Source organism: Carcharhinus amblyrhynchos, chromosome 17 (assembly GCF_965287045.1).
Source record: "Carcharhinus amblyrhynchos chromosome 17, sCarAmb.v2.hapA, whole genome shotgun sequence".
NCBI lineage: Eukaryota > Metazoa > Chordata > Chondrichthyes > Carcharhiniformes > Carcharhinidae > Carcharhinus > Carcharhinus amblyrhynchos.
In genome coordinates, this window is record NC_137340.1 from 16,451,468 (window position 1) to 16,477,191 (window position 25,724).

The following is a 25,724-nucleotide window of genomic DNA, read 5'->3' on the forward strand; positions in this document are numbered from 1 at the left end:
ACCACATTTCTTCTGGAATGGAGGCATCAGCTTGAATGCAAGGTGCCTCTGTTGCCACTGCTCAGTGTTCTTCACAAAATTCTAGCTGAAGAATTTTTTCTCTCTCCACAGATGCTACCTGACCTGCTGAGCACTTTTAGCACATTCTGCTTTCATCAGCCATTATATAACAGTGTGCTTAACAGAGGACTGGAAATGAGGCTGTAGCTTAGGGAGATGGTCAATAGATTATCTTCAGCTTGAACAAACTTTAAACTATTCATTACACCCCTGCTGATGTGTTATTCCCAAGTCACTGAGTCATTGGACTTTGCCCTCACCATGTGGAACAACACAAGTCAACAAATGAGGCATTTTTGCCATCTTCAGACATGCAAGGCTCTTCTACCAGCATTGCTAACTGTATAACGTATGATATGCACTGACTGATGCAAGACTCCAAAGTCACTTCACATGGGATAAAAATGAAAGACAGCAAATACTAATGCAGTATTTATTCCAACAAAGTCAATGTTTTACATGTTTGGGGGTGCATGGCCTGTGTTCATAAATGCTGAAGTAGAAAGCTTCGATAGAATTGAGACAGCTCAAAGAAAGCTAATAAGGAACAATCCTGAACATAATTTTACAAGTAGTATAGCAGGGCAGTGCTTGTACTTTTGTGGAAGACATACCCAACATTCCATCGTGGAGTGCCTGGGTGTGATGCGCTTTCAGAGTGTCAGTGCAAACTTAATGGGCCAAATGGCCTCTATCTGCACTGTAGATATTCTATGGTTCTATTGTATCACAGAAGATAACAGCAACAATTTGCACAGATTGTCCCCTCAATTCTTGCAGAAGAATTCTTGTGTACATATGTATACATTGGTTTTGTTTAATTGTTTTAAAATGGTCTCCTTTTAATCCCTTCAGTTCATACTGGCATTCTTCCCAACTTGTGTTCAGTTCACAATGGAGCTCTTCTTATTTCCCTTTCCCCACTTCACATTCTCTCTTCTCTCCCTTCCCCCATATCAAGACAACACTTCACTCCTCCCCACCAGTTCGCACAGGAATTCCTCATCCCTCCCCTTGTTGACAGATGGACTTGCAGCCTCCTCCCACAGCTCTACCGAAACTTCTCTTTTACATCATTTCACATTAGCACTCTCGTCTGATTCATCCCTCATCACTAGTCTTAGTTTTTCACTGCCATTGCCACACTGGGGGATTGTGCGTTTCTTCACACTGTGCACGAGAATTCCTGATTTCACTACCACACAAATAGGCCTCCTCATTCTTTTCCTCAGGCTCCTGGTTAACCAAGTCGTTTTTATGCAATTTAAATAGGGGTAAATACAATGCTCTTTTTCAATTTCATTTCAGAAAGGACAAGGATCAGCAGAAGGGGGAGGGGGATGGGGCAGTGTTGCAAATGAAGCAGACAGGGCCATTATTACAATGGAGGCAGAATGGCTCTTGGGGTGATATAAGTGAAGCATGAAAGTTCAAAATCTCTACTTTGATCTACAAAAGTGGACAACTGGGCACTGGGTTCAAGATATTGAATATCTGCAAAATGCAGACAGTTGCCACATGGGTGTCTCACATTGCAATGTCAAGAGGTTTAGAAATAACAGTGTAATGGAAGGGAATGGCTGGAAAGCAGATTTGTCATGCATACAATTACAATTTTTTAAGTTCGGTATTTTTCTTATAAAGTGCACGAAAGGAAGCTTTATCCACCCCAAATTATAAATGGAATGAATATTTTAAGAGCAACCAAAGGAACTGCTTCATCACACCACTACAGCTTTGAATAATCTAACAAACTGTTAGTTTCAAGCAGCTATAATCGTTTTTTAAGCCAACTGCTTTGTGTTCTTAACATTTGCTAATATGGCTAATTCTACAAACAACAGATTATGAGATAGTGATGAAAAGTAAATATTGAATTAGTCTTCAGTAACTTCTGCGGCATAAAGCACAAGTGTCAAATGCTGACTGCAAATTGTGTCAGCATCACTTGTATTTTGTAACTAGAAATTGCAACTTGTGGTTGTAACAGGACTCATTTTTTTGGGAAACAAAATACTTTGATTCCATGGAAAGATTGGATGCCACTGGTACATGGTGCATCTCAATTCTGTGGTGCTCCAATAATACACAATTTACTCATAGGGATGAAAGAAAAACTATAAACACAACAAGAATGGAACATCAAGTTTCATGTTAAATACATATTTTTTACTTCTAAAGTCCACAAGACTGCATAATCAAAAGATTATATTTTAAATCGCATTTAACAAAAGCAAGAAAGTTTGTGTTGCCTAAAGTCTGTTCTTTCTAGCAATCAATGCTGTTGTATGCTACTGTTCAGACACATTTAAATCTTTCCATCTTTCGGTAGAAGGGCTAATTCTGTTAAACACAACCAACAACCACTACAACAGACAGATGCATTTTGAAGGCTGCCCTATCACAGAATGTTATTGATAACCCAATTCCTGCCTATTCTGTTTTAGATCATTCATTCATGTGTTCTATATAGAACAAGCAAAAGCCAGTAGTGTAGGGAAGGGCAGGTTTAGTTGTTGATTTTTAAATTTATATGGAAGGTTACTCGACTTGAGCAACAAGCCTGTAGCCAGTTCATAGCCTTCAGATGTGCATGCTTTCTTCAGCTACTCACCGACATTGCTGCATGGTGATTGACGTTACTCTGAGAAGGAACCCAGCAAGGAAATCAAAACAAAAAATCAAATGTAAACAGGTGTGGAAAGAAGTGTGAACACCAATAATAAAAAAGGAAAGTAAAACATACTATTACTAATTAGATCAGCTGCAAGATGGCCATCTTCACAATACAAAAATCATTAAATGTCCATACAAACCCTCATCTAAGGGCCTTAATTCTGTGCAATCACATTCACTTTATATTTAGGTTTATAGGAGTGTTATGTGGCAATTTTTTAAAAAATGAACAACCTTTCACATTGTTCAGTCCTGCTGTACAATGTAGAAAAGGTAATTCTTATTTTAAAGATTATCTTGTCTGATTTTGAAAGCAGTTTAATATCAATGCCAGGACAGAAGTACATTTTGTAGATAAAGCCACTGTTTTTTCTCAATATGGAGATCTTTGAAAACTGGATTAATGCCACCTGTGTAGCTGATTGAAATTCTCTTCCAACAGTGAAGCTCATTTGCTTTTTAGCTCACACATCAAGAACCATTCAAGGAAGTTAGTTGGAAAGAAAGTGACATTCTAATTCTTTTTCAAGCTAACAGCATGTATTACAGTAATCTGCATGGTCTTAAAAAATTATAGGCTTGAATAACAGAGGAAAATTTAAGTGGTTTCAGGAAATAAGCCAAGAAAATAATTGCACTTGTTATTTCAGGATTTTCATTCTTATATTTAATACTCACAGGCAAATGTGTAAAAACTTGAAAAGTGCTTCTGAGAAAATTTATAAGATCCATTAAATAACCACTGGCTCGACCATTGGGTTCCGTCATAGTCCATTCATAGTCAGCTAGCTGTATGAATTCATCAATCTTATGGTTAAGTTTCGTGTATATTTCTCCTTCTGCTGCATGTCTAGCATCCTGCAAAAATCCATTATTTAAAATAATTTAGATATACATTATTATTGCAGGAACTTTCAGTCTATGTTCAACTATCAAATGTTAAATTTTTTTTCTAATCACTTTGTAAAACAGTAATCATTCAGCACATCTACAAAACACAATCCTGATATTGGATCAGGCAAGTTTCAGAAAATAAATTAACGTATCATATTTCCAGTTTCCTTTAACATCAAACTAAAAGGCAAACAGAACACTGACAGGACATCTGAGGATAAAGAAATTACAATCTGAAATCAACATGTTCCAAGTCTATCATATTGATATTATTAAACACCTGAAGGAAAATAAAACAAAAACGTGTTTGATACATGTATAGCAAATACTGTGCTGGAGGTTAGATACAGGTTTGAGGTAATTTAGTATGCATTAGTTCACAGAAGCGAAAAGTCAATAATGCATAGGAACATTTTTCAAGTGTATCTTCCAAAGCCAAAATACAGGCAAAAAATTTTATAACCAGATGGAAAATTATACTTTTAGAAAATAATGGTACTTCTAGTACAGATCAACTGGCTGAATCACCCAAAGAATGGTGAGAGAAAGTTCAGGGCCAATAGGTTTTCCAGTTGAACATCTATTTCTTTCTGCCCAAATGTTTCATCTTACAAAAGTATTTTGATATGAGCTTTAAGTGCCAGATCTCAAATACATGCACAAAATCAAATTATAGTAATTAGAGTAATTGTTTTACACGATTATAGCAATGACAAGGTATATTTCCTCATATGCACTGCTAACATATCCACATTGCACATACCTTGAATGTGGACAGCCCATAAAGTCGTGTGGTGTGCACAGTTTCAGGGGAAACATTAGTGATGTTGGTTATAAAGTCCTCAAGGTATTTACAGGCCTGTTCCAGGTGTGTTGTATTTATGATGATTTGTACAAGCTGCAAAACATAAAAATACAGCCGCTGAGACTTTATTTGAATTTTTCAGCTGTTACCATTTTCTAGCAATACAATAATTCAGTGCAAGTTATTCTATGCAATGTCTTACAAAAGAAGCATTCATCTTTTAATTCCAACAGTTTCAACCATTAATAACTACATGTTTATCTTAAAAGCTACTAAGCAGAGTCATTTAAATGGTACACACATAGGGCCTATGCAGCATGATTCTTTTGTAATTGTTTAGCAAGTACTCATTTACCCAACAGAAAAGAAATGCATTGACTTGCTTTGCAAGAGACCAAATTCAAATACAAGTGCAGAAAAAAGTTAAACAAAACAAAAAAGCTGGTTTAAAAAAATGTTTTACATTTCTTCAAACAGTTTTAGTACAATACTGTGCAGTGCAGATGGAACTGCATGCTTGTGAAAAAAATCACTTCACTTTCAATGCACATATCAAAGTTGACATAAGCATATCAAACTTGTCCTAAACCAGATTATTCCAGGACTTGCAACCCTCTCAACTGGTCTTAGTCTCAACCATGTTTATCTTGAACTGAACAGTTTGTATACTGCCTAAAACCTGAATTAATTAATCTGCATATACGCAATAGCTTTGCAACATTATGCTAAGAATTTAAAAATTGCACACAAGCCATTGATGCTCATTTAATTCAGTCATCAAGGAAGCATTAGCAACAGTGGAGAAGTAATGTGGAGCTGCTGAGTACAGCCAGGGAGCAGAATAATGTCAAGTATAAGATGACATTGTGGCTGGGAAATGGTGTGTTGGAGTATGGAGATTGTACACTGCTTTGTATATGCATGGGGAGTGAGGTGGGAATAAGAATATTCCTTATATTTAGCAGAATTTTGCTTCCATTTCTGATTGAACTGAATGCTTCTTTATTGTCTATCCAACATAAAAATCACTTGAAATCAAAGCTGCAATCATGGGATTACTATTGGTATCAATTTTCATTTCATACAAAGGATTTTGTAGCAGTAGAATCTGGACGCAGGGATTGATCTAACTAGCCTCTAAAATGGACTACTAATATTGCATGATCAAAAAATGTTAATCCTACCATGCCTAACTTTCAGCCCAACAGCTTAAGAGGGAAATTTGGTTGACAAGGAATAGGCTGAAGTGGCAAAAAGAGTAAGAATAAGCTTTAAAATTTAATATCACTTCAAGACTAGCACCCAATTATTTACAACGCTGGTGAATAGTATTGTCGAACAGCTGAGCAGTATTGTTTGGTTATTTTAAGAGCTGATTAATAAAGTGTGTCAAAGTTGCCTCAACATGTAGCTGAGGAAACTTCTAAAATCCAGAAGTTATAGCCAGTGTCTCATTAGAGCTCAAACTGTGTCGCAAATTAGAATCTAGGCAGCCCAGCTATTGAAGAGAACCAACAAATACTGATTTAAGTTGTTTAACAGCGCTACTCACTGGCAGTCTAAACAGCTCTGCAGCAGCAATTTTGGTGTGCAACCTCTCTCATAACAACCGATTTGTGCAGAGCCCATATATTAGCCTGATGTAAGCAGGAATTTCAAGAAAACTACTATTAATTTGTCCTGAGAATGTGGGCCTTATTGATAATAGTCTTTTATTGCCCATAGATATCCTAAGATGGTAGTGGTGGGACTTAAACCACTGCACTGCGGTTATGGTAACAATTGATGGTGCTAAGGAGGAACTTCCAGAATACTGGCCAAACTATTCCCATTATATTGCTGTGCTTGTCTTTTTACTTATAGAAGGGGAATGATATTGAAGCTACCTTGCAGTGTATCCTGTAGATCTTACATACTGCATCAGTAGAGAGGGTTTATATCTTGTTCAGTGGCTCAACTGAGGTGAATAGTTGAACTACTAATTACATGCAAGAGATGCAAACCTTTGCTGATGCCACAAGATCAAAGGTGCATTGTACTGGTCAATTAATGTAGCAATCAGCTTTCACTGATTAGTACAGATAGTATAAAAAACAAGTTTCATATAAATTGGCTTCAATATTATATTCACACAGCGTCGTCAATTTGTGACCACTAGAAATGGATTGAACTAGAATGAGTCAGAGTATACTTTACTGTTTTCTGTTATTCGGAGAAGTCATTGAGTTTTGGTTGGTAGTTTTTCAACCTTAGGTAACATCACAATGGAGTCCATTTCTGTTCTTGCCTGAACACGCAAGGTCTTTTTGTGCCAATAACAAATTGTAATTAGGAATGGGAATTCTCTATGCTTTTTCCTGCCCTAATCCAGTGAAGTTGAAACCAATTATATATCACCCTGGCAAGCACCTGTTAACAGCACAGATCAGTAGCTGACCCATGACCTTTTCTGCATGGCTCAGTTAATTCCTATATAAACCTCATTAAGCCACTATCCATTGACTCCTCCTGGAAGTGTGTGTACAAAATAGAGATGAAAAGCAGATTTGGATTAATATGGTTACAGGAACTCAAATCCTGCACTCTTGGGACTGATGCAATACCGGATTTTGGAGGTCAAACGGTTTGGTTCAAGCTGGGTCAGGTGGAGTCAATGGATAAAGTGAAGCGTAACTAGTTTGGAACCACATCAGACCAATGCAAGAAAGTTTTTTGAAATGCTACTCCATTAAAATTGATGCAAGGAACATTATAAAAACGACTAGTTTTTAGACACTGCTGATTTTCAGATAGCCAGAATGATTTATTTTGCTGTTGAATAGTTCATGGGCACATGGCGAAGCACAGTACAAAAGACTTCAACAACTACTATTAGCATTTACAGAGCAACTTTGTTGAAAGGATAATGAAACATTTGGTCAATGAAGTGGGTTTTAAGGGAGGGTCCCAAACGTGAGGTGGTTAGGGAGGGAATACCTGAACTTGGGATTTTGACAGCTAAATGTATAGCCGTCAACGGCAGGCTGAAAGGAATATGGGCAAGAGACCAGAGAACAAGGAATAGAGAGATCTCAGTTGTATAAGATCATGATAAAGACAAAATACTGTGGATGCTGAAATCTGAAACAAGTGCAGAAGATGCTGGAGAAATTCAGGTGTGACAGCATCTGTGGAGGGAGAACATAGCCAACATTTTGAATTTGGGTGACCCTTCAGAGTAAGAGGATAGATCTTTTGTGACTGAGTTGCAGCAATAATGGCACTGGGGTAGGAAGGAAAACCCTTATTTCGTCCCACCCTGTTTGCTGTATTTGACAGAAATCCCAGCTTCATTCTCTGAAGCTCAAGAGATGCAGGCTTAAATGTATTGCATGCACAACTGGTTTAGTTATTATGACCAGATCTAGTTTAAGATCAAGCACCATTAGATTTTAGTTTCTCGGGCCAAAGCATCAAAGGTCATTTATGGGAGATACTAGAGGATGACCAGTGCTCATGACCCAGATCTTGGAAGGAGGAGAGAAAAATGTTATATGCAATCATAACGACCTTTTTCATTCTACTTTCTAATTAGCAACACCCTTTAAATTTCTTAAGCAATAAAAAGATTCTTGGGACTGGTTTTCAACTTGAAGCTCTGTGGAATTGTGTAGTCAGTGTGTACATTTTTCCCCGAATAAAGTAAACATAAAATCAAATCAACATAAAATATTTCCTGTTCAAATGGTAGCTTGAGGTGCTTTTTAAACAAAGTGTATGATGTTATAAAGATATTGTTTGGCGGATTACAATAATATAATTGTGATTTTGGATCTATAACAAAATTATTACAATTTGTAAAATATAGCTGGTGAAACTTGACTGACTTGGTTTTACTACCATGTTCTTTGTTCCCATAGGGCCCTTCAGTAAGGCAAACAGGTTGCTGAGGAGGAATATATATGGCTAACTATACATTTCATGGCCAGTGCTCAAACTGGTCCATTACAGGATTAGTGGTCGTGTGTGTCTTGAAGGATAGCAATTATCAAGAGTTTTAATTTGCCTTTAGTACAGATTACATAATTGTTTGACTGAATTTGGTATATCCTACAGCTTTGCAATGTGATACCTAATCAAGGGTTAAATAACTTAGTTCTAAACTGCGGATCTAATCTACTATTTGAAAAAGGCTAATCATTTCACTTCTTGAAGGCATTGCTGCCATTTATGGTCAATAAGTCCACACCTACCCCTACCCTGCACTGTTTCATGGATAGGTAGAATAGTAATAATGTTAACACACAAGGAACAATTGAATTGAGTCAATGTCCAAAATGTGACATCAGATTTCAAATTTAAAGCATTTTCCTGATAGCAGTACATAACCAGCTAGATGATATTTTGAAAAACAAAACGTTCTAGGCATTAAAGGCATACTTCAGTCAAACCGATGTGCTGTTTCTTAATCAGGCTTTGCAAACATCCACTCAGAGTTCGAGTAAGCAGCAGGTTGGTAGATTTTCTGAGCATATCATCTATTTCTGTTGAACTGAAAATCAGAATTAAGATGCATTAATCAGGCGCATTCAGTAAAACTGCCTAGTCAAGAGCTTTTCACAACTTATCCCACTGCAAGCACTGCTAAAATGCATTGACACAAATCTGCATTCAATGCGTCCTTCAGGCACCTTTAAAGGACTTAAAATGGCATACTTTGAAATCATCACCTTAATCTCATCACGGGATCATAGAATCCCTGTGGTGCAGAAGGAAGCCATTTGGCCCATCCAGTCTACACTGACCACATTCCCACCCAGCCCATATTCCTATACCCCACATATTTACACTGCTAATCCCCCAACACTAGAGTGAATTTAGCCTGGCCAATCAACCTAACCTGCACATCTTTGGTCTGTGGGAGGAAACCACAAGCTATTTTCATTGAACTAAAAATAGTCTCTTAAAATGTTTTCTTCTCACTTATTTTCCATGGGGGTCTTAAAAATTGTGCTGGACCCACTGACTGTCCAGTTTTGCCATTATAAAAATTTGTATCATGTGTAAACACAAAGTAAACCTATTAGCGGTGTACTCACCCAACATTTCACTCAAATTCCCCACCAACTTGATTTTCATGTTTGCTAATGACACCACCATCGTGGGTCAGATCTCAAACAATGAGGAAGCGGAGGACAGGAAAGAGATAATGTGGTGAATGGGTGCAACGACAATCTCTCCCTCAATGTCAATAAAATGAAGCAGGTAATCATTGATTTCAGGAAGCGTAGTCGAGGGCACGTCCCTTTCTACATCCATGGGGATGAAGCAGAAACGGTCAAGAGCTTCACGATTTTAGCTGCCCAGATCACTAACAACCTGTCCTGGTCCTTCATGCGGACGCTGTAGTTAAGAAAGCCCAACGTCTCTACTTTCTTCAGAGACTTAGGAAATTTGGCATGTCCACTACAACTCTCACCAATCTATAGATGCACGAGAGAAAGCATTTTTTTCCTGGTTGTATTGCAGCTTGGTTTGGCTCCTGCTCTACCCAAGACCGCAAAAAACTACGAAGGGTCATGAATGACGCTCAGTCCATCACTCAGACCAACCTCCAGTCCATTGACACTGCTGATAATTCCTGCTACCTCAGAAAAGCAGCCAGCATACTCGAGGACTCCACACACCCTGGAAATACTCTTCCACCTTCTTCTGTCGTGAAAAAGATTCAAAACTCTGAGATCATGTACCAACTGATCAAAAACAGCTTCTTCCCTGCTGCCATCAGACTTTTGAATGGACCTACTTCGCATTAAGTTGATCTATCTCTACACCTTAGCTAATGACTGTAACGCCACATTCTGCACGCTCCCTTTTTTCGCTATGTACAGTATGCTTTGTCTATATAGTGCACAAGAAACAATACTTTTCACTGTACACTAATACGTGACAATAATAAATCAAATTTGTGGATCTTTGAATACCGTATGTCTGAACTCAATAGCTCAGCCTTCTCAAAAAAGTTTTCAAAATTACGAGAGAGATTTCAAATACATAAATACAATCACAGAATCCCTACAGTGCAGACGGAGGCCATTCTGCTCATTGAGTCTGCATTGACAACAGTCCCATCCATAACCCCACACATTCACCCTGTTAATCTCCCTGACAGTAAGCAATTTAGCATGGCAAATCCACCTAACCCACACATCTTTGGACTTTTACATGGAGAATCCAATCAATTTCAATTTAGAATTTAATGCCTGTTATACTTATTTTCTGTCACAATATTCAATTTTGTGAAAGAACTAATTGACAGCTGAATAGGTTTGTTCAGCTCCTCCTCTCATTTTTTTGATTATGCGTTTGTTGTCTTCACATAGTCAATAATTACTTATTGATAGCTTTGAGTTGTGTTCCTAACTTTGAGTTTTGCGTTTTCTACCTCTTGACTTGCAATCTGTTGCTCTTTTATGTATTTGAGTCACTCGGGTTCTAGTGTGACAGAAATGTGTATATACCCAGGCATGATGTCTTAATTGTAATGGACAAAACTTATGAGAGACATCTGTTTTATATGTTTGCATTTAGCATTCACTCATTATTTGCCATTGTTCCTTCCAATATGATTGCATGGGAAACTTAAATAAGACCATGAGAACACAAGACATAGGAGCAGAATTAGGCCACTCAGCCCATTGAGTCTGCTCCGCCATTCACTCATGGCTGATGTTCTTATCTCCATAACCCCTGATCTTTCCCTATTTAGAAAATAGTCGATGCCTCCATTCCTCCTTCCAAAGTGCATAACGACATGCTTCTCCACACTGTATTCCATCTGCCACTTCTTTGCTTGCTCTCCTAATCTGTCATTCCTTCTGCACCATCGGCTTCCTCAATACTTGGCCCTCTACATATCTTAGCAACAGCGTCTTCAGTTCCTTCTTCCAAATCATTAATATATATTGTGAAAGGTTGTGGTCCCAGCACTGACCCGAGGCACACCACTAGTCACCAGCTGCCATTCTGGGAAAGACCCCCTATATCCCCACTCTCTGCCTTCTGCCAGTCAGCCAATTGTCTATCCATGCCAGGATCTCACTCTTAACATCATGGACTCTTAACTTAGTTAACAGTCTCCTATGTGGCACCTTGTCAAATGCCTTGTGGAAATCTTAAATCATATCCACTAACTCTCCTTCATCTGACTTCCTTGTTACCTCCTCAAAAAACTCTAGCACATTTGTCAGACATGACTTCCTTCCCCTTGACGAAGTTGTGCTGACTCAGTCCTTTCTAATCACGCTCTTCCAATTACTCAGCAAACTCATCTTTAATAGTGGACTCTAAAATCTTGCCAATGACCAAAGACAGGCTAACTGGCTTATAATTTCCCGTCTGCTGCCTCCCTCCTTTCTTAAACAGCAGTGATAATTAGCTACTTTCTAGTCCTCTGGAACCCTCCCTGCCTTCAGTGATTCCTGAAAGACCACCAATGCCTCCACAACTTCCTCAGCTATCTCTTTTAGAACCCTGGGGTGTAGTCCATCCAGTCCAGGTGATTTATCCATCTTCAAACCTTTCAGTTTCCTCAGAACCTTCTCCTTTGTGATGGCCACTACACTCATCTGTGCCCCCCGATTTTCCTGGATCTGAATTGAATATGACTCTCCAGAATTATTAATTGCTACCCATTCAGGTCAGCAAATGCTAGGTAACATCAAGAGGACATGGAAGCAAAAGGGAACAGAAAGCAAACAAGAAATAGGGTATTTATTAAAGTTAAACAATAGTAGCCAAATAGAAGACTGTTGATTTCATCTTATATGGGACATGAGAAATATTTTAAATGAAAATCTCGTATTAACTGTATATTTTTGACCAGTATAATTAGTTCGTATGAGAGTTTGAACTTGAAAAATAATTGAAGGTAATCAGTTTCTACAATTATGAAACATATCAATAACACCATAGTCAAACACAAGGTGTAGAATTATGTATTTGATAACTTTGACAATTATCACCTATTTTTAGTTTTACTAAATCTCCAAGAAAATAACTGTTCCAACAAATCTGAACTATTTCTAGGTTTACTTTCCAGCTACGTAAAGGTGACATTTCCACTTGAGTTATCTTATGCTCACCTTCGATGAAGGGACTCTGAAAATTTAAGGCTTGCATAAATGAATTCCTTGAACTCCTTGTAGATCTCCGGTACTGATTGAGACACTGGGAACCGCTTTGGAAAAGGTTGCTATGCAAAATATAAAATTTTAGAATTTAAAAAGATATTACATTTGTTTTTTTTAAGGACCATAGAGTATTATGTCTTGCATGTATGTATTCTCATGGTCTTTTTGGACTAGTGTTACAGCACTAATGGCCAAATAGCAGGTCTGAAATTCACGTCAGTAATCAAAACTTACCTAAATACTTCTAACAGTTGTATTATAAATGAAAATCAGATTTTATTAGTTTTATGCACAGGAAAATAGTACATGACATCAGTTACAGATCTTGAAAATTACAAGTAGTAAGTGAATTTAAAAACCCACAATCAAACCATTCTGTTAAAGTGGAACACTAAGCCAGAAAAAAAACTTTAAAGTGTAATTCAGATTTGGAATTTGATGCCATAGCTACACAATCTTATTTTTTCCCCAAATTTGAAGGTGCAATCTTATGCATTATTGGATATCTGAGGTGCAGTTAGCAATCTTTGATTAGTCATCACAACTGACAGAATATTGTTTATAAATTGCCCAACAACATTGGGATCATCAGCTCCACAAGGTTCAACCAAACTCTTGCAGACTTGGCTAAACAGTTTCAGTCTATTTTTTGAATTGATTAACTTAGATAATTCAGTTTATTTAGCACTATATTCCCATCCTGTTATGTACAATGATTAAGTACAAAAAACTTAATTATCAGGAGGTTATACTGCATGTGGTGTTAAACCAAACAAGTATGATACTGTCCCCAGGAAGTTACGCAGCATTCCTCTCTGGAATCAGAGTGAGTCCTCACCCAGAGCTTTATTGCAAATTAAACATTGCAGTGAAGCAGAAACTGCTCCTCAGTTTCTCTAGCGCCGAAGTACAAACAAACCAGAATCAAATTTGGGTGATCGATAAGATAAAGCTAGACATTATAGCAATGTCACTGACCTTTTCAAGCTCCAAATCATGAAATGGGAATCGACTAATTATCATTCTGTACTCCTCTTCATTTGCTACAGGAATGGGACTGCAATTGTCAGATTCAAAAATTTCCCTGTCAACATAAGAGTAGACCATTCAGCCCTTTGAGCTTGTTCCATCATTCAATGAGATCATTGCTGATCATCTGCTTCAACATCACTTTCCTACACTATCCCTCACTACCACTTGATGTTTTTAACGTGTAGAAATCTATCAATCAATCTGTCTTGAAAAAACAACTACTAAGCCTCCACAGCCTTCCAGGCAGAGGGTCCCAAAAATTCACCATCTTACTGCAAAATTAAATGACCCTGTGAAATAGCACCATATTCAACCTAGGCAAACTCTAGACAGAGCATACTCATTATTCTGGTCCTGCACTAATAATTACACGAGTATCTAGCATTGCACAAATGTGTGTGTTTTTAAGGTTTTATTTCAGAAAGTGGAGGATTTTAAGTGATGGATGTTAGTGCTGAAAAGCAGTCTTACTATCTTTTGCATCCAGTGTCAGCATCCAATAAGTTCAGGCACAACATGAAGCACATGAAGAGTACTCTACTCCACTTGTACTTTACCCTCCAATGGATCAAACCTGCCCCCCCACCCAATACCAGCCTCCGCTATTTCATCTAACACACGGCCATTCTTATGCACTCACTGCACCATATTGCTAATTTTAAGAAGTGTTTTTGTACCATAGATTTTTGCCTATGAACTGATTTTATATATTGCTAAAATTAATTTTATTATCAAAGCCAAGCAATGTCCACCTGGTTGCGTTAACATTCATATCCCTGGATCAGAATGCTGTAGATTTGAGCTGTGTACAATATTTCAATTTGCACTTTAGGCTGATGCTAAGTCTAGCTTTAAGCAAGTTTGTAAAGTTAAAAGGTAGCAACTCTATCTAGATGACTACAGACACTTATTAAATAGAAAACACTTTCGACATTGAAATTGGATAGTGAAGATAATGACAAATGGCAATGTTTTGATGTCAAAATGATCAGAAAATAATTGTTTCATAAAGATTACTAACCTAAACACTATTGCCCATTTCTTTAATAAGGTTTCATTGTACTGATCCCTGATTTCAAGTAGTAGGTCGAAGAGTCTATTCACAGGAAATCCATAACCCTAGAAAAATATTAATATCAAAAACATATTGAATATCAGGAGACAAAACAAAAATAATCAATTCAGTTTGAAATGCAAAACAGCACGTTCAATTCTAATCAACTTTTGGGAATTGATGTTACAATGTAAAAAGTCAACATTTGAAGAGTGACATTGTGCAGGATTAGTGATGGCTGGAATTTGCAGAAGTGGAATTTTCAATTGGACTTTTAAAACTTTGATTGGGTTATAGTTATAGCTGCATAAACCCAAGCTCAAGCCAGTTTCTTAGCTTTTCACAATTCTTTTAAATCAGTGTTAGTGGGGGTGGGAGAGAAAAGAGTACAATTAATACAATTTTCAATGACCATCCATCTGAATTTAAATGTCTTGCAATATGCTCTAAAGTACAGCTTCTCTGATAAAGCAACTAATGGCTGGTTCAGTCATTCAGTTCTCAAGAGTTTAAATCTTCTAATTGCGTTCTAGAAACTTAAAATCCTGGAAACGTCTGAGGATTTGAGAGCAGATCTTAAGGAACATTCCAACTAAATTGGTTGCAAGTCCATCGAATAATGCCAAAACTAGCAACCTTTAATACCAATCCAAATAAATTAAACCAGCCATATTGTTTAGAATACATTTTATTTCAAGCTTTGGCCCAGTTGTGACTATTGAAAAGAAGTTAGGGGCCAGTCAATGTATGGCAGATTGAAGGAGAGCAAGATGCTGAATGGAAGTGGTAACAACAGAAAGGTTGGGGTCACACTCGCAGACTGAGCGAAGGTGTTCCACAAAGCATGTTTAGTCTTACCAATGTCAAGGAGACACACTGGGAGCAGTGAATTCAGTAGATAAAATTGAAGGAGGTGCACATGAAATGCACCTAAAAGGAGTGCTTGGGACCTTGAACAGCGAGGAGGGAAGAGGTGAAAAGGGGCAAGTCTTGCACCTTCTGTAATTGTAAGGGTAGGTGCCATGGGAAGGGGAGTTGGTCGTGCTGGAGGAGTGGACGAGGGTGTCACAGAGGGAGTTGGGGGGGGGGAGAATGTTTCATCATAGCATCATGCTGAGTGGGCAGAAACAATGGAGGATGATCATTTGAATGCAGAGACTGGTGGGATGGAAAGTGAGGAAGGTGGTGCAGGGAACGTTCAAACCTGTTGAGTGCCCATCAACCATAATGGTGATAGGGTGGGGGAGAACCTCTTAAAGGAAAAAGGCAGACATGTCAGAAGACCCATTTTCACATCAGAAAATGAGAGAGAGGTGAAGAAACTGGGAGAATGGGATAAAGTTCATACAGGAAGCAGGATAAGAGGAGCAAAGTCAAGGCAGCTGTGGGAGTAATGGGCTTGAAATGAATATTGGTGGTCAATACATCAACGAAGCAGACAGGGTCAAAAGATCAGGAAGGGAAGTGTCATAGATGGACCATGTGATGAAAGAAAGGGATAGAAATTGGTAGCAAAATTTGATAAATTTTTCCAGGTCCAGACGAGAGTTTAAAGCGGCACCTGTACAGTCATCACTGTAACGGAAAGAGTAGTGGGAGCGGGAATGAGTAGGAGTGGAATGAGGAGTGTTTCACCTAATCCACAAAAAGACAGGCATAACTGGGGCCTATGACCACAACCATTTATTTGCAGCAATTAGGATAAGTTAAAGGAGAAATTCAACTCTTCAACTTGTTCTACCAGGCTGAGCAGTGGAGGACGGGGATTGTTCAGGCTTCTGAATTTGCTCCTGGTGAAGGATGGAGAAGTAGAGAGATTGGACATCCATTGTAAAGAGGCAGCGTTGAGAGCCAGGGAACTGAAATTGATAAGATGTAGGGCATCAGAAGAATTTCACCAGTGGGAAAAGATTGGACAAGGGGAGAAAAGATAAATGAGTTTTTTAATAAACTCCCAACTTCCTGCTCCTTTCTGCCTTTATTTTCACCTCTAGCCCCTAACCTCTTTTCCCTTTTGTTCAGTATGTCACTCTTCATTGCATTCTTTCTTATCTCTATTTGATCAATAGTATGATGTTTATTGCTGATCATTACTTTCATTCCTACTAAGCTTCAAACAGTAGAGCCTGTAGGCATTTCCTTCACTGTCATGGAATTGAAAACAAGATTTAGTGGAATGCCATCTAACATTCTTTATTCAAACTGGGAAACACTTCACTTGTTTTGTGTTCACACCCTCTTAAATCTACAGGCGTGAGACGCTTGCCCTCATTCAATACTCCTTGAATTATTTACCATCTTTCTTAATCTTTAAGATTTTGATTACAATACGATTTAACAAGGTAGATGTAGACAACCACTAAATGAAGCAACACCTACTTGCAAAGTGTCAGCATAAACCACGATTAGATTCTTCAACTCTAAAACAAGGTCAGGATCAGAGCAATAGGACTAGAAGTACAAGATTAAAAGGCAAGTTAATATCTTTGACAGAAAACACAACTGTGCTCTCCCACATGGGTCTGGAAGACGATATTCATTTTACTATCTAGTGGCTGTTATTTTCAATTAGCACGTGCAACTTACTTAACAGAATATTACATTTCTATACTATATCATTAGTTACTTCATTTAGCAACCACAGATTCTAAGATAAATTTTGCAACTTTCATACCACAATGACTAATCATTCCCAAAAATGGATGACATGCAAGAGCAGCAACACATTAGTCAACAACGACCATGTCACTCGACACTGGCGAGAAAGTTAAAAAAGGATTGTGTCACGAACTCAGCAATCTATACATTATGAAAATAAAATAGATAGAAGAAAGTTGCACAACAATGGATGGTAGTTATTCCAAGGTTGTAACCTCACTTCAAGGTTCAGATGATTTTCAAATTTACATAGTCACTTCATTGACCGACGTAGACAAACTTCTCTACACTGGGGCAATTACATCATCTTCTCATACTGTCCTAGTTTTGACAGCATCAAAAGATTCCAGCTGAGTGCTTTCTTCATGGGTATTTCATCAAAGACCAAAACAGATAATCAATGCTCTGCACAACAGGATGGTCAGCCAAAGAAACTTGCACCCAAATTGCATGTGTTTCTAGTCTTTATTTTAGTACTATTAGTCAGATGTGTAGTCACCAAAACAGAGTTAGATTAAGTACGCAGGAGGAGGTTCTCTTATGGAGTGTAAACCAGTTGGGCCAAATGGCCTATTTTTTTGTGCTGTAAATTCAATGCAATCTTTAATTGCAATTTGTGCAATACATCCAGTTAAAAACATCCAGTTAATTTAAGCATTCTAAAATAAAATGATCAGCCACTACACAATTCACATTAACTTCTACATAAGTTTAAGCATGTTATTCAGTTTATGGATGAGATAATGTTTCCACTGTAGTGAAGATCTAAACTTGGTGCATGAGGAAAACACTGCTTTAGTGGTGGATTGTATTTTGAAAACAGTGCATTTAAAATGATAATTAGGAACTATTTCCTGGTGGTGCTTTCAATACTGAACTATTCAATCTGATCTAATGAAGAGGTCAGTTGAAACTAATGAGGACAGATTGCAACAATAACAGCAGATTAACTCTACATATTCTAAACTCCAAGACTAAAAGCATGTTTGGAAGGCTAGTCAGTTGTAAATCGCTTAAGGATTATGCAAATAGCCTATGGCTGTGGCTCAAAGCCCAATTCTACTGAGATAAACAAAAGCTTGGCAGGCCCTCTCCCAAATTTAAGTAACTTTTAATTACAAAAAAAGTCAAAGATAGGAGGCGTAACCATTCATCAATTTGGCACATACCTGCCAACGAACACAAGGCACTTGTCCCTTGATAGAATGCTACCAATGGCAGAGACACAGCCCTCCCAAAGTTGACAGCAATCACAAATATGAAAGAGACAAGCTCCAGATTTAAAGTGGCAAAAGAAATCTAGATTTTTATAGACCTCGATGTTACGTCAGATCCTTCCTGCTCAGCTCACTAAACACAGTAAGAAATCTCAACACCAGGTTAGAGTCCAACCAGTTTATTTGATAGTAATCTCAAGCTTTCGGAAATGGTACTCCGTCAGGTGTGTGGAAGGTACTTCTGGTTGGACTCTTAACCTGGTGGAGAGACTTCTTACTGTGTTTACCCCAGTCCAACACCAGCATCTCTACAATCAGCTCACTACACACGAAGTCCTTTAAATGTTTTCACTTGCATTATGGCAGGTGAATGACACACAAACTCACTGAACACATCATTTCCAGGTACAGCTATATCAAACCAATGTATAGAACTCTTGCACTTTCATCTTAGACACTAATATTGTTTTAAAATGTTCAGAGAAAACAGTTTTTCTGCATGTACATATGCAGCTATGAAAGTCACTGACATGTTCAAGTCTACGTTGAAAAATACGCAGATCTGAATTTGGAGCAGCATCATAAACTATACTGGTGAGATGGTCAACATCTCAACTTGAATGCCACTCCTTCAAACTGATGTAATGCAAAATGTTTATTATATTCATAAATCTCTATAAAGATTGCAGTCTGGCAACTTACTGAATGGGTTCTTAAGACAGCAATAATTTTTGAAAGTGCCATGTTCCATAGCTCATCAGTAAATGCTCTGGTCACCAACCCTTGTGTTGCATGCAATATATGATCTTCCACCACAAAAAATCTAAAATTGAAAAACATTTTAATATTAAAAAACATAGAACCATACTACACAATAAGACAATAATCTTTCCCTCAATGTCAACAAAACAAAGGAGATAATTATTGACTTCAAGGAGTGTAGTGGAGTATACACTCGTCTACATCAGAACACAAGGACTTACCCAACAATCTGGTTAAAATATTTTCTGTAGCCTTCAACAGTTTCATGCTTGTATAAAAAGGGGGAGGAAAAAAAGATATTTAAACAGCTGATCACAAAAATATTAAACACATAACAATAATAATTGTTAAGACTTGCATGTTAACAATACCATGTTTGACTGTGGTTGCAATACCAATCCTGCTTGTTTCCTTCGTTGTTTTCTGTAATAGTTTTCAAAGGTTTCGCGATCACCCTGTAACAAAAACATTGGAAATAAACTGTTTTGAATCTCTTTCTATAGTTGTTTTTAATTTAATAGTAGACACTTTTTTTTTGCTAATAGTAAAGTCCTCCCATACTCCAGAAAACAATAATGTTCATATTTTGCCAGTATGTTTATTACTCCAGTAATGCCACTGGGTTCGAAGTTTCAGTTCTATGGTGCAATGGAACTCAGTGCTGAACTGGCCCAGTCTGAACTCAACACAAACAGCTTGAGTTCTTAGCAGACTTGGCTATTGTTATGATTGTTATTTATACAAACCAGACTTCAATCAAGTATTTGATAAAGTTCCTCATAAGAAATTTGCTACCTAAAGTTGACATTTTTTGAATTCAGGGCAAATTACTGACCTGGTTAGGAAATTGGCTAAGTGGTAGAAGACAGTCAGGAAATTGGGCAGGTACTCAAGTTGGCAGGATTTGATTTATGATGTCCCCCAACAATTCAGGCTAGAGCCTCAACTAATTCGTTGTGTTTATTAATGACTTCAATGATGCTCAAAAAAATCCAATTTTCCATGGCATAAAGGTAGGTGGTATTATAAGCATTGCAGAGCAAAGCATCTCTCTTTGCAACTTCATATGAATGGGAAAAATTGTAGCAAATTAATTTCAAGCAAAATGTGGAGCCATTTCCTGTGGACCTAAAAAAGGGCATTTCAAAATGGTGACATAATAGCAACGGTGGCGGTTCAAAGGCATTTTGGGGTCCAGGTACAATTAAAATGTCATGAACAGGTTAAGAAAATAATCAAAGGCTGGAGTTTATATCTAAAAGACTAGAATACAGGAGATAGTAAACATGATTCAACTAGACAAAGCCCTGGTTAGACAACAACACGTAAGAATTCTCAACACCAGGTTAAAGACCAACAGGTTTATTTGGTAGTAAAAGCCACTAGCTTTCGCTTTTGCTACCAAATAAACCTGTTGGACTTTAACCTCGTGTTGAGACTTCTTACTGGTTTTTATCCCAGTCCAATGCTGGCATCTCCACATCTAGACAACAACTGCAGGACTGAATTCTGGGTACCCCACCTTAGCAAAAGATATATCATCCTTGGCTAAGGAGCATAATCAAAGTTGGAGCCCTACCTCACAGAACAAAATTAGGAAACATTTCTGAACGAGAAGGGTGGTAGTAGTTTGGAAATTTTCTTGTGGATGCCAACTGATGCCAGATCAACTGCCAATTTTAACTGAATTTGACAGATTTTTGTTATCCAAAAGGTATCAAGAGATATGAGGAAGTGTACCTGGTGTGTAAGCAGGTCTGTAATTGAATGGCAGAACAGGCTCGAGGGATTAAAGGCTATTTCCCATTCCTATATTTTCTCACTAGTAATGGCGCTCCTAAGTAGGTAGCATTGGACCACCAGCTGAAAACTTGTAAAATGCAAACTTCGCATACTCAGCTTAGTTGATTCACAAACACTTATTAGCACCTTGTGTATGTACATTATAGGATCGCAAAACAGTCTACCACCTCAGGCTAATGTTCAAGCTACAGGCTTCTGAAAAGATGGTGGGATTGGAGTATCAAGTTATCCCTTATTAAATTCAGCATGTTATTACCCTATTTCTGATACACTTGTATTAAATTGCCCCTTAACCTCCTCGGCTCCAAGGTGAATAATCGTAGTTTCTCTGGTTTTGCCAGGTAACCCCTGAACTCTGCGTGGTGATGAACCCAAAAGCACCTGTTTTCAACCCGACTACAAGCAACAGGAGTAGCCACCTCTACCTTTTTATCCAGGTATTAAAATATATGCTGGTCTTTGAGATAGACACCACCTAGGCCTTGTCCCTATTACAGCCCAGTCACATGGGCCTGTCTCTGGCCAGAACTAAGATCATCACATCCCCTCACCAAATTACTCAATTTTACTTTGAATTGAAGGAAACAACTCAAAATATAAACAGCTTAAAATGTCTAGCAGCCATAACACTCTAAAGGTTTCCCCACTGTCAACAGATCCTCTGGTAGCATTCAGAACCAACTTTTGCTATCCAAGTCCAGGGTGCCAAGGTCAACAGCAGTCCCCCTAACCTTTACTCAGAGAGCAGCCAATCCAGAAAGGTCAATCCTGAAACATTCCTGATTTATATATTTTTGATTGTGGTTAACCCAAATTAATGCTAATTTAGGAACAAAGTCTATGCAAGTCAGTCATGAAATGGATTACATGCCTTGGCGTATCATTTTAACAGATTAAGGTGCTTGAGGATACTTCACCATTGACCAAGAGAAGCATTCTTGAAGAAACTATCCATCTGCTTGAAACTATTTGTTATAGAGTACTCGATCACCCTTCCCATGAACGCAACACAACTTTCCAGCTAGCTGAAAAGAGCAGCTTAGCATTGTGTTTTGATTTTACAATGGAGGTTATTGCCAGGTCAAAGCTGTTTTAGCCTATTACTTAATTCTTTAAGAACCTGGTATTAATGGTGCAAAGATAATAGGCTTTTCAACCAATAAAAGTAAGTGCAACGTGGCCATTTTAGACGTGATTTTTTTAGAAAAAAAGATCAGCTTCCCATTAAGAAAAAGCTTTACATTTTAAAAAAGCTGAAATACAATTGATTTAGCAAGCTGTTGCAATATGCATACAAATACAAAAGCACTGTGGTCAAACCACGTTTCCCCAGTCATTACATGTCTATGTTGCAGCAGCTGTAGAACAATGGAACTGACAATATTACACACACACCACAATATAAATATTTATATGAGTGATATCCATATCTAAAATCTACTGGACAAAGGGCTTTTAAAATGACTGGACCTATGCTTGTCTGTGACACCTGGGCAAAAATGAGCTACCACAGTGGTATCACAAAAACTTGGAGAGATCAACGACTCCTCCAGACTGCAGAAACCAAATTCAAAGAGAAGTATACAATGATGATCTGCATTTCAAAAGGTCCCAGTTGGCCAGCATGGCTTATCGGACCCCAAAATCTTCCTTTTAAACCTTAATGGTAGGAACATTTAACCACCTTGGGAATCCAGACACAGGATGCACACACTTCCTCACTGAAGAGGTGCGAACAATGTGACATAGAATCCCCTAGCTTGTGTAGCCAGTAACATTGTCTTGCTGAACTAAAAAAAGACTCAAGTTTGCCATTTACCAACTTTATTATGCTGCTACCAGCAGAATAATGGAGTTTTTCCCAGATTGAATACCAAGCTCCATCTACTGTTTCTATTGCACTTTTATAGAATCACTTGTAAGCCTGATTCATCTCTGCATACACATCAACTTGTGCACAGTCAAGTCCACTGAAAAAGTGAATTATACAGCATCGGTTTCAACCTGCTGACCTCCACGAAGGGATTACTTATTGGACTTAGATTCTGGACCCACACGAAAATTATTTTGTGGTCTTTGCCCAGTAAGTCTTTTCTTTCCTTACGCCCCTTTCCCTGTAAGAGTACAAATGGGGATGTGTGCCTCACATTTGAGTATGCAAATAAACAAACACACACTCAATTTCAATATAGATTATGAATAGAAAATTGGATCACACTGAAACAGGAGGGGTTGGGAAATATGCCACCACTTAAGGGAGAAGCAAATTGGAAAAAAGAGAAATCAGGTCTGTTTAAATTAACTGTCCCTGCAACTATGCTGTGATAAAGATCCAAGAGAAAATGGGGCACAAGCCAATGGTGTATATTGACCTATGGAACCCAAGAAAAACAGACACTATGGTTTAATACACTGTTAGAACTTCAACATGTTGCAAAACAGCCAGCCTATTAATATCCATAGCAAAGTATATGTATTATCGACCAACAGTTTCATTTGTGCAACGCTGGTGGTTTAAAGATACCATATTTTCAACAAGTAAAAGTTTTGATAATCATCTCATTCCAAAAAGCAGTTTGCTGTTATCATCTTTCTGGACCCAATTACAGAAAGGAACACTTTCAAAAGTGAAACTCAAATTGGTAAAACCACCCAAGGCAGTGGTGATTGCTTTTTACCTTGATCAGTCCTTATGCAGATTAAATTCCATACATAATGCCAGTATAGGAATACAAAGATGACTGATCCAGTGATGAAGGATGGTGCTGGGCAAGTCCTGGGAGATTCAGCTGTTTCTCTTACTTTTGAACTTGGGAACAATTGTTCGTAACAGAGTCGATAGCAACATCACTCCAGAGGTTATTATGAAGCATCAACCAGTGGACAAAAACAGGAAGGTGTAGTTAGGCCTGATAGGAATGACAGGCTGCCTTCCTTAAGAGGACCACGGTTAATCAGTTCAGTACTTGCAATAATCATGTTCATTTCTTTTTTGGTATAAAACATTGAAACATTTTCCAAAGTGCTTTATTGTCTACTACATACAGACACAAAGTCCAAAGATGGCAGGATAGAATTCAAACTAGATTTGATCATATTCTTTCATTAAGATTTGAGGCTGTATATTTGGACAGCTGTAGAAGCTACAGCAAAGTTAGATTTGATTAATTGTTACACGTGTTGGAATACACTGAAAAGTATTGTTTGTTGCTTGTTATGCAGACAAGACAGATACAGAGTACATAGGGGAGAAGGAAAGGGAGGGTGCAGAATGTAATGTTACAGACATAGCTAGAGTGTAGAGAAAAATCAGCTTAATATACAGTAGGTCCATTCAAAAGTCTGATGGCAGCAGGGAAGAAGCTGTTCTTCAGTCAGTTGGTACATGATCTCAGACTTTTGTACTCTTTTCCTGATAGAAGGTGGAGGAAGAGGAGTATGTCCAGGGCACGTGGGCTCTTTGATTTTGCTGGCTGCCTTTCTGAGGCAGCAGAAAGTGCAGACGGCGTCAATGGGCAGGATGCTGGTTTGTGATGTGCTGGGCTATGTTCACAACCCTTTCTAGTTTCTTGCGGTCTTGTTCACAGTAGGAGCCATACCAAGCTGTCATACATCCGAAAAGGATGCTTTCTATGATATATCTGTAGAAGTTGGAGAGTTGCAGCAGACATGCCAAATTTCCTTTGTCTCCTGACAAAGTAGAGACATTGGTGGGCTTCTTAGTTATAGCGTCAGCTTGGAGGAACCAGGGCAGGTTGCTGGTAATCTGGATATCTAAAAATGTGAAGCTCTTGACCAATGTCATTGATGGATACAGGGCATATTCTCCGTTAACCTTACTGAAGTCAATGACTATCTCCCTCATTACACTGAGGAAGGGAGAGATTACTGTCTTTGCAACATTTCATCAGATTCTCTCTTTCCTGTACTCCATACCGTAGTTTGAGATCCAACTATGGTTATATCATTGGCAAACTTGAAAATGGGGCAGAATTTGGCCACAGTCATTACACGTATAAGGAGTATACGAACGGGGTTGAGGATACCCCATGTCGAGGATAATCATGGAAGAGGTGTTGATGCCTATCCTTACTGATTGTGGTCTGGGTTAGGAGTCTAGGATTCAGTTGCAGAGGTAAGAGCTGAGTCCGAGCCCACAGAGTTTGGAAATAAGTTTTGTTGGGATAATACTGTTGAAGGCTGAGCCAATAAATAAGAGTCTGTCACAAGTGTCCTTGTTATCCAGGCATTCCAGTTGAGTGCAGGGCCAAGGAGATGGCATCAGCTGTGGACCTGCTGCTGCAATTGGAGAACTGTAGTGGATCCAGGCAATCTGGGAGATAGACACATGAGGCGGGAAAGGAATGGAAGAGTATATTGATGAGACTAGATGAGGATGGAGGGTGGCAGTGGTACATAAACACTAATATGGACAAGTTAGGTTGTAAGTTGTTTTTGTGCTGTGCATTAAATAGGTACCATGCAGTAGTATTTTGCTGGGGGAGGAGGAATTCACAGAGATAGCAGCCAAAGACAAAAAAGGTTACAAAATTGTGACAAGCAATCATGTATAAATGGGTGAAGTTGTTAGG

The 25,724-nt window shown here is 38.2% G+C and overlaps 1 protein-coding gene across 4 annotated transcripts in view; it reads right to left on the bottom strand.

Annotated features, from left to right (window-relative positions):
* LOC145354356 (exocyst complex component 6-like) overlaps positions 1–25,724 on the bottom strand; it is a 159,932-nt gene that overhangs the window by 75,002 nt on the left and 59,206 nt on the right. For 2 of the 4 annotated variants that reach the window (XM_080205553.1, XM_080205554.1), the window contains exons 9-19: positions 19,701–19,784; positions 19,551–19,597; positions 19,270–19,390; positions 17,072–17,143; positions 14,660–14,757; positions 13,585–13,690; positions 12,559–12,668; positions 8,855–8,966; positions 4,394–4,528; positions 3,415–3,594; positions 2,675–2,704 (exon numbers count right to left, since the gene is read on the bottom strand). In XM_080205553.1, the coding sequence (XP_080061679.1) occupies positions 2,675–2,704; positions 3,415–3,594; positions 4,394–4,528; positions 8,855–8,966; positions 12,559–12,668; positions 13,585–13,690; positions 14,660–14,757; positions 17,072–17,143; positions 19,270–19,390; positions 19,551–19,597; positions 19,701–19,784 (1,095 nt within the window). The remainder of the gene's footprint in view (positions 1–2,674; positions 2,705–3,414; positions 3,595–4,393; positions 4,529–8,854; positions 8,967–12,558; positions 12,669–13,584; positions 13,691–14,659; positions 14,758–17,071; positions 17,144–19,269; positions 19,391–19,550; positions 19,598–19,700; positions 19,785–25,724) is intronic. The other 2 variants (XM_080205555.1, XM_080205556.1) reach the window with 1 other exon arrangement.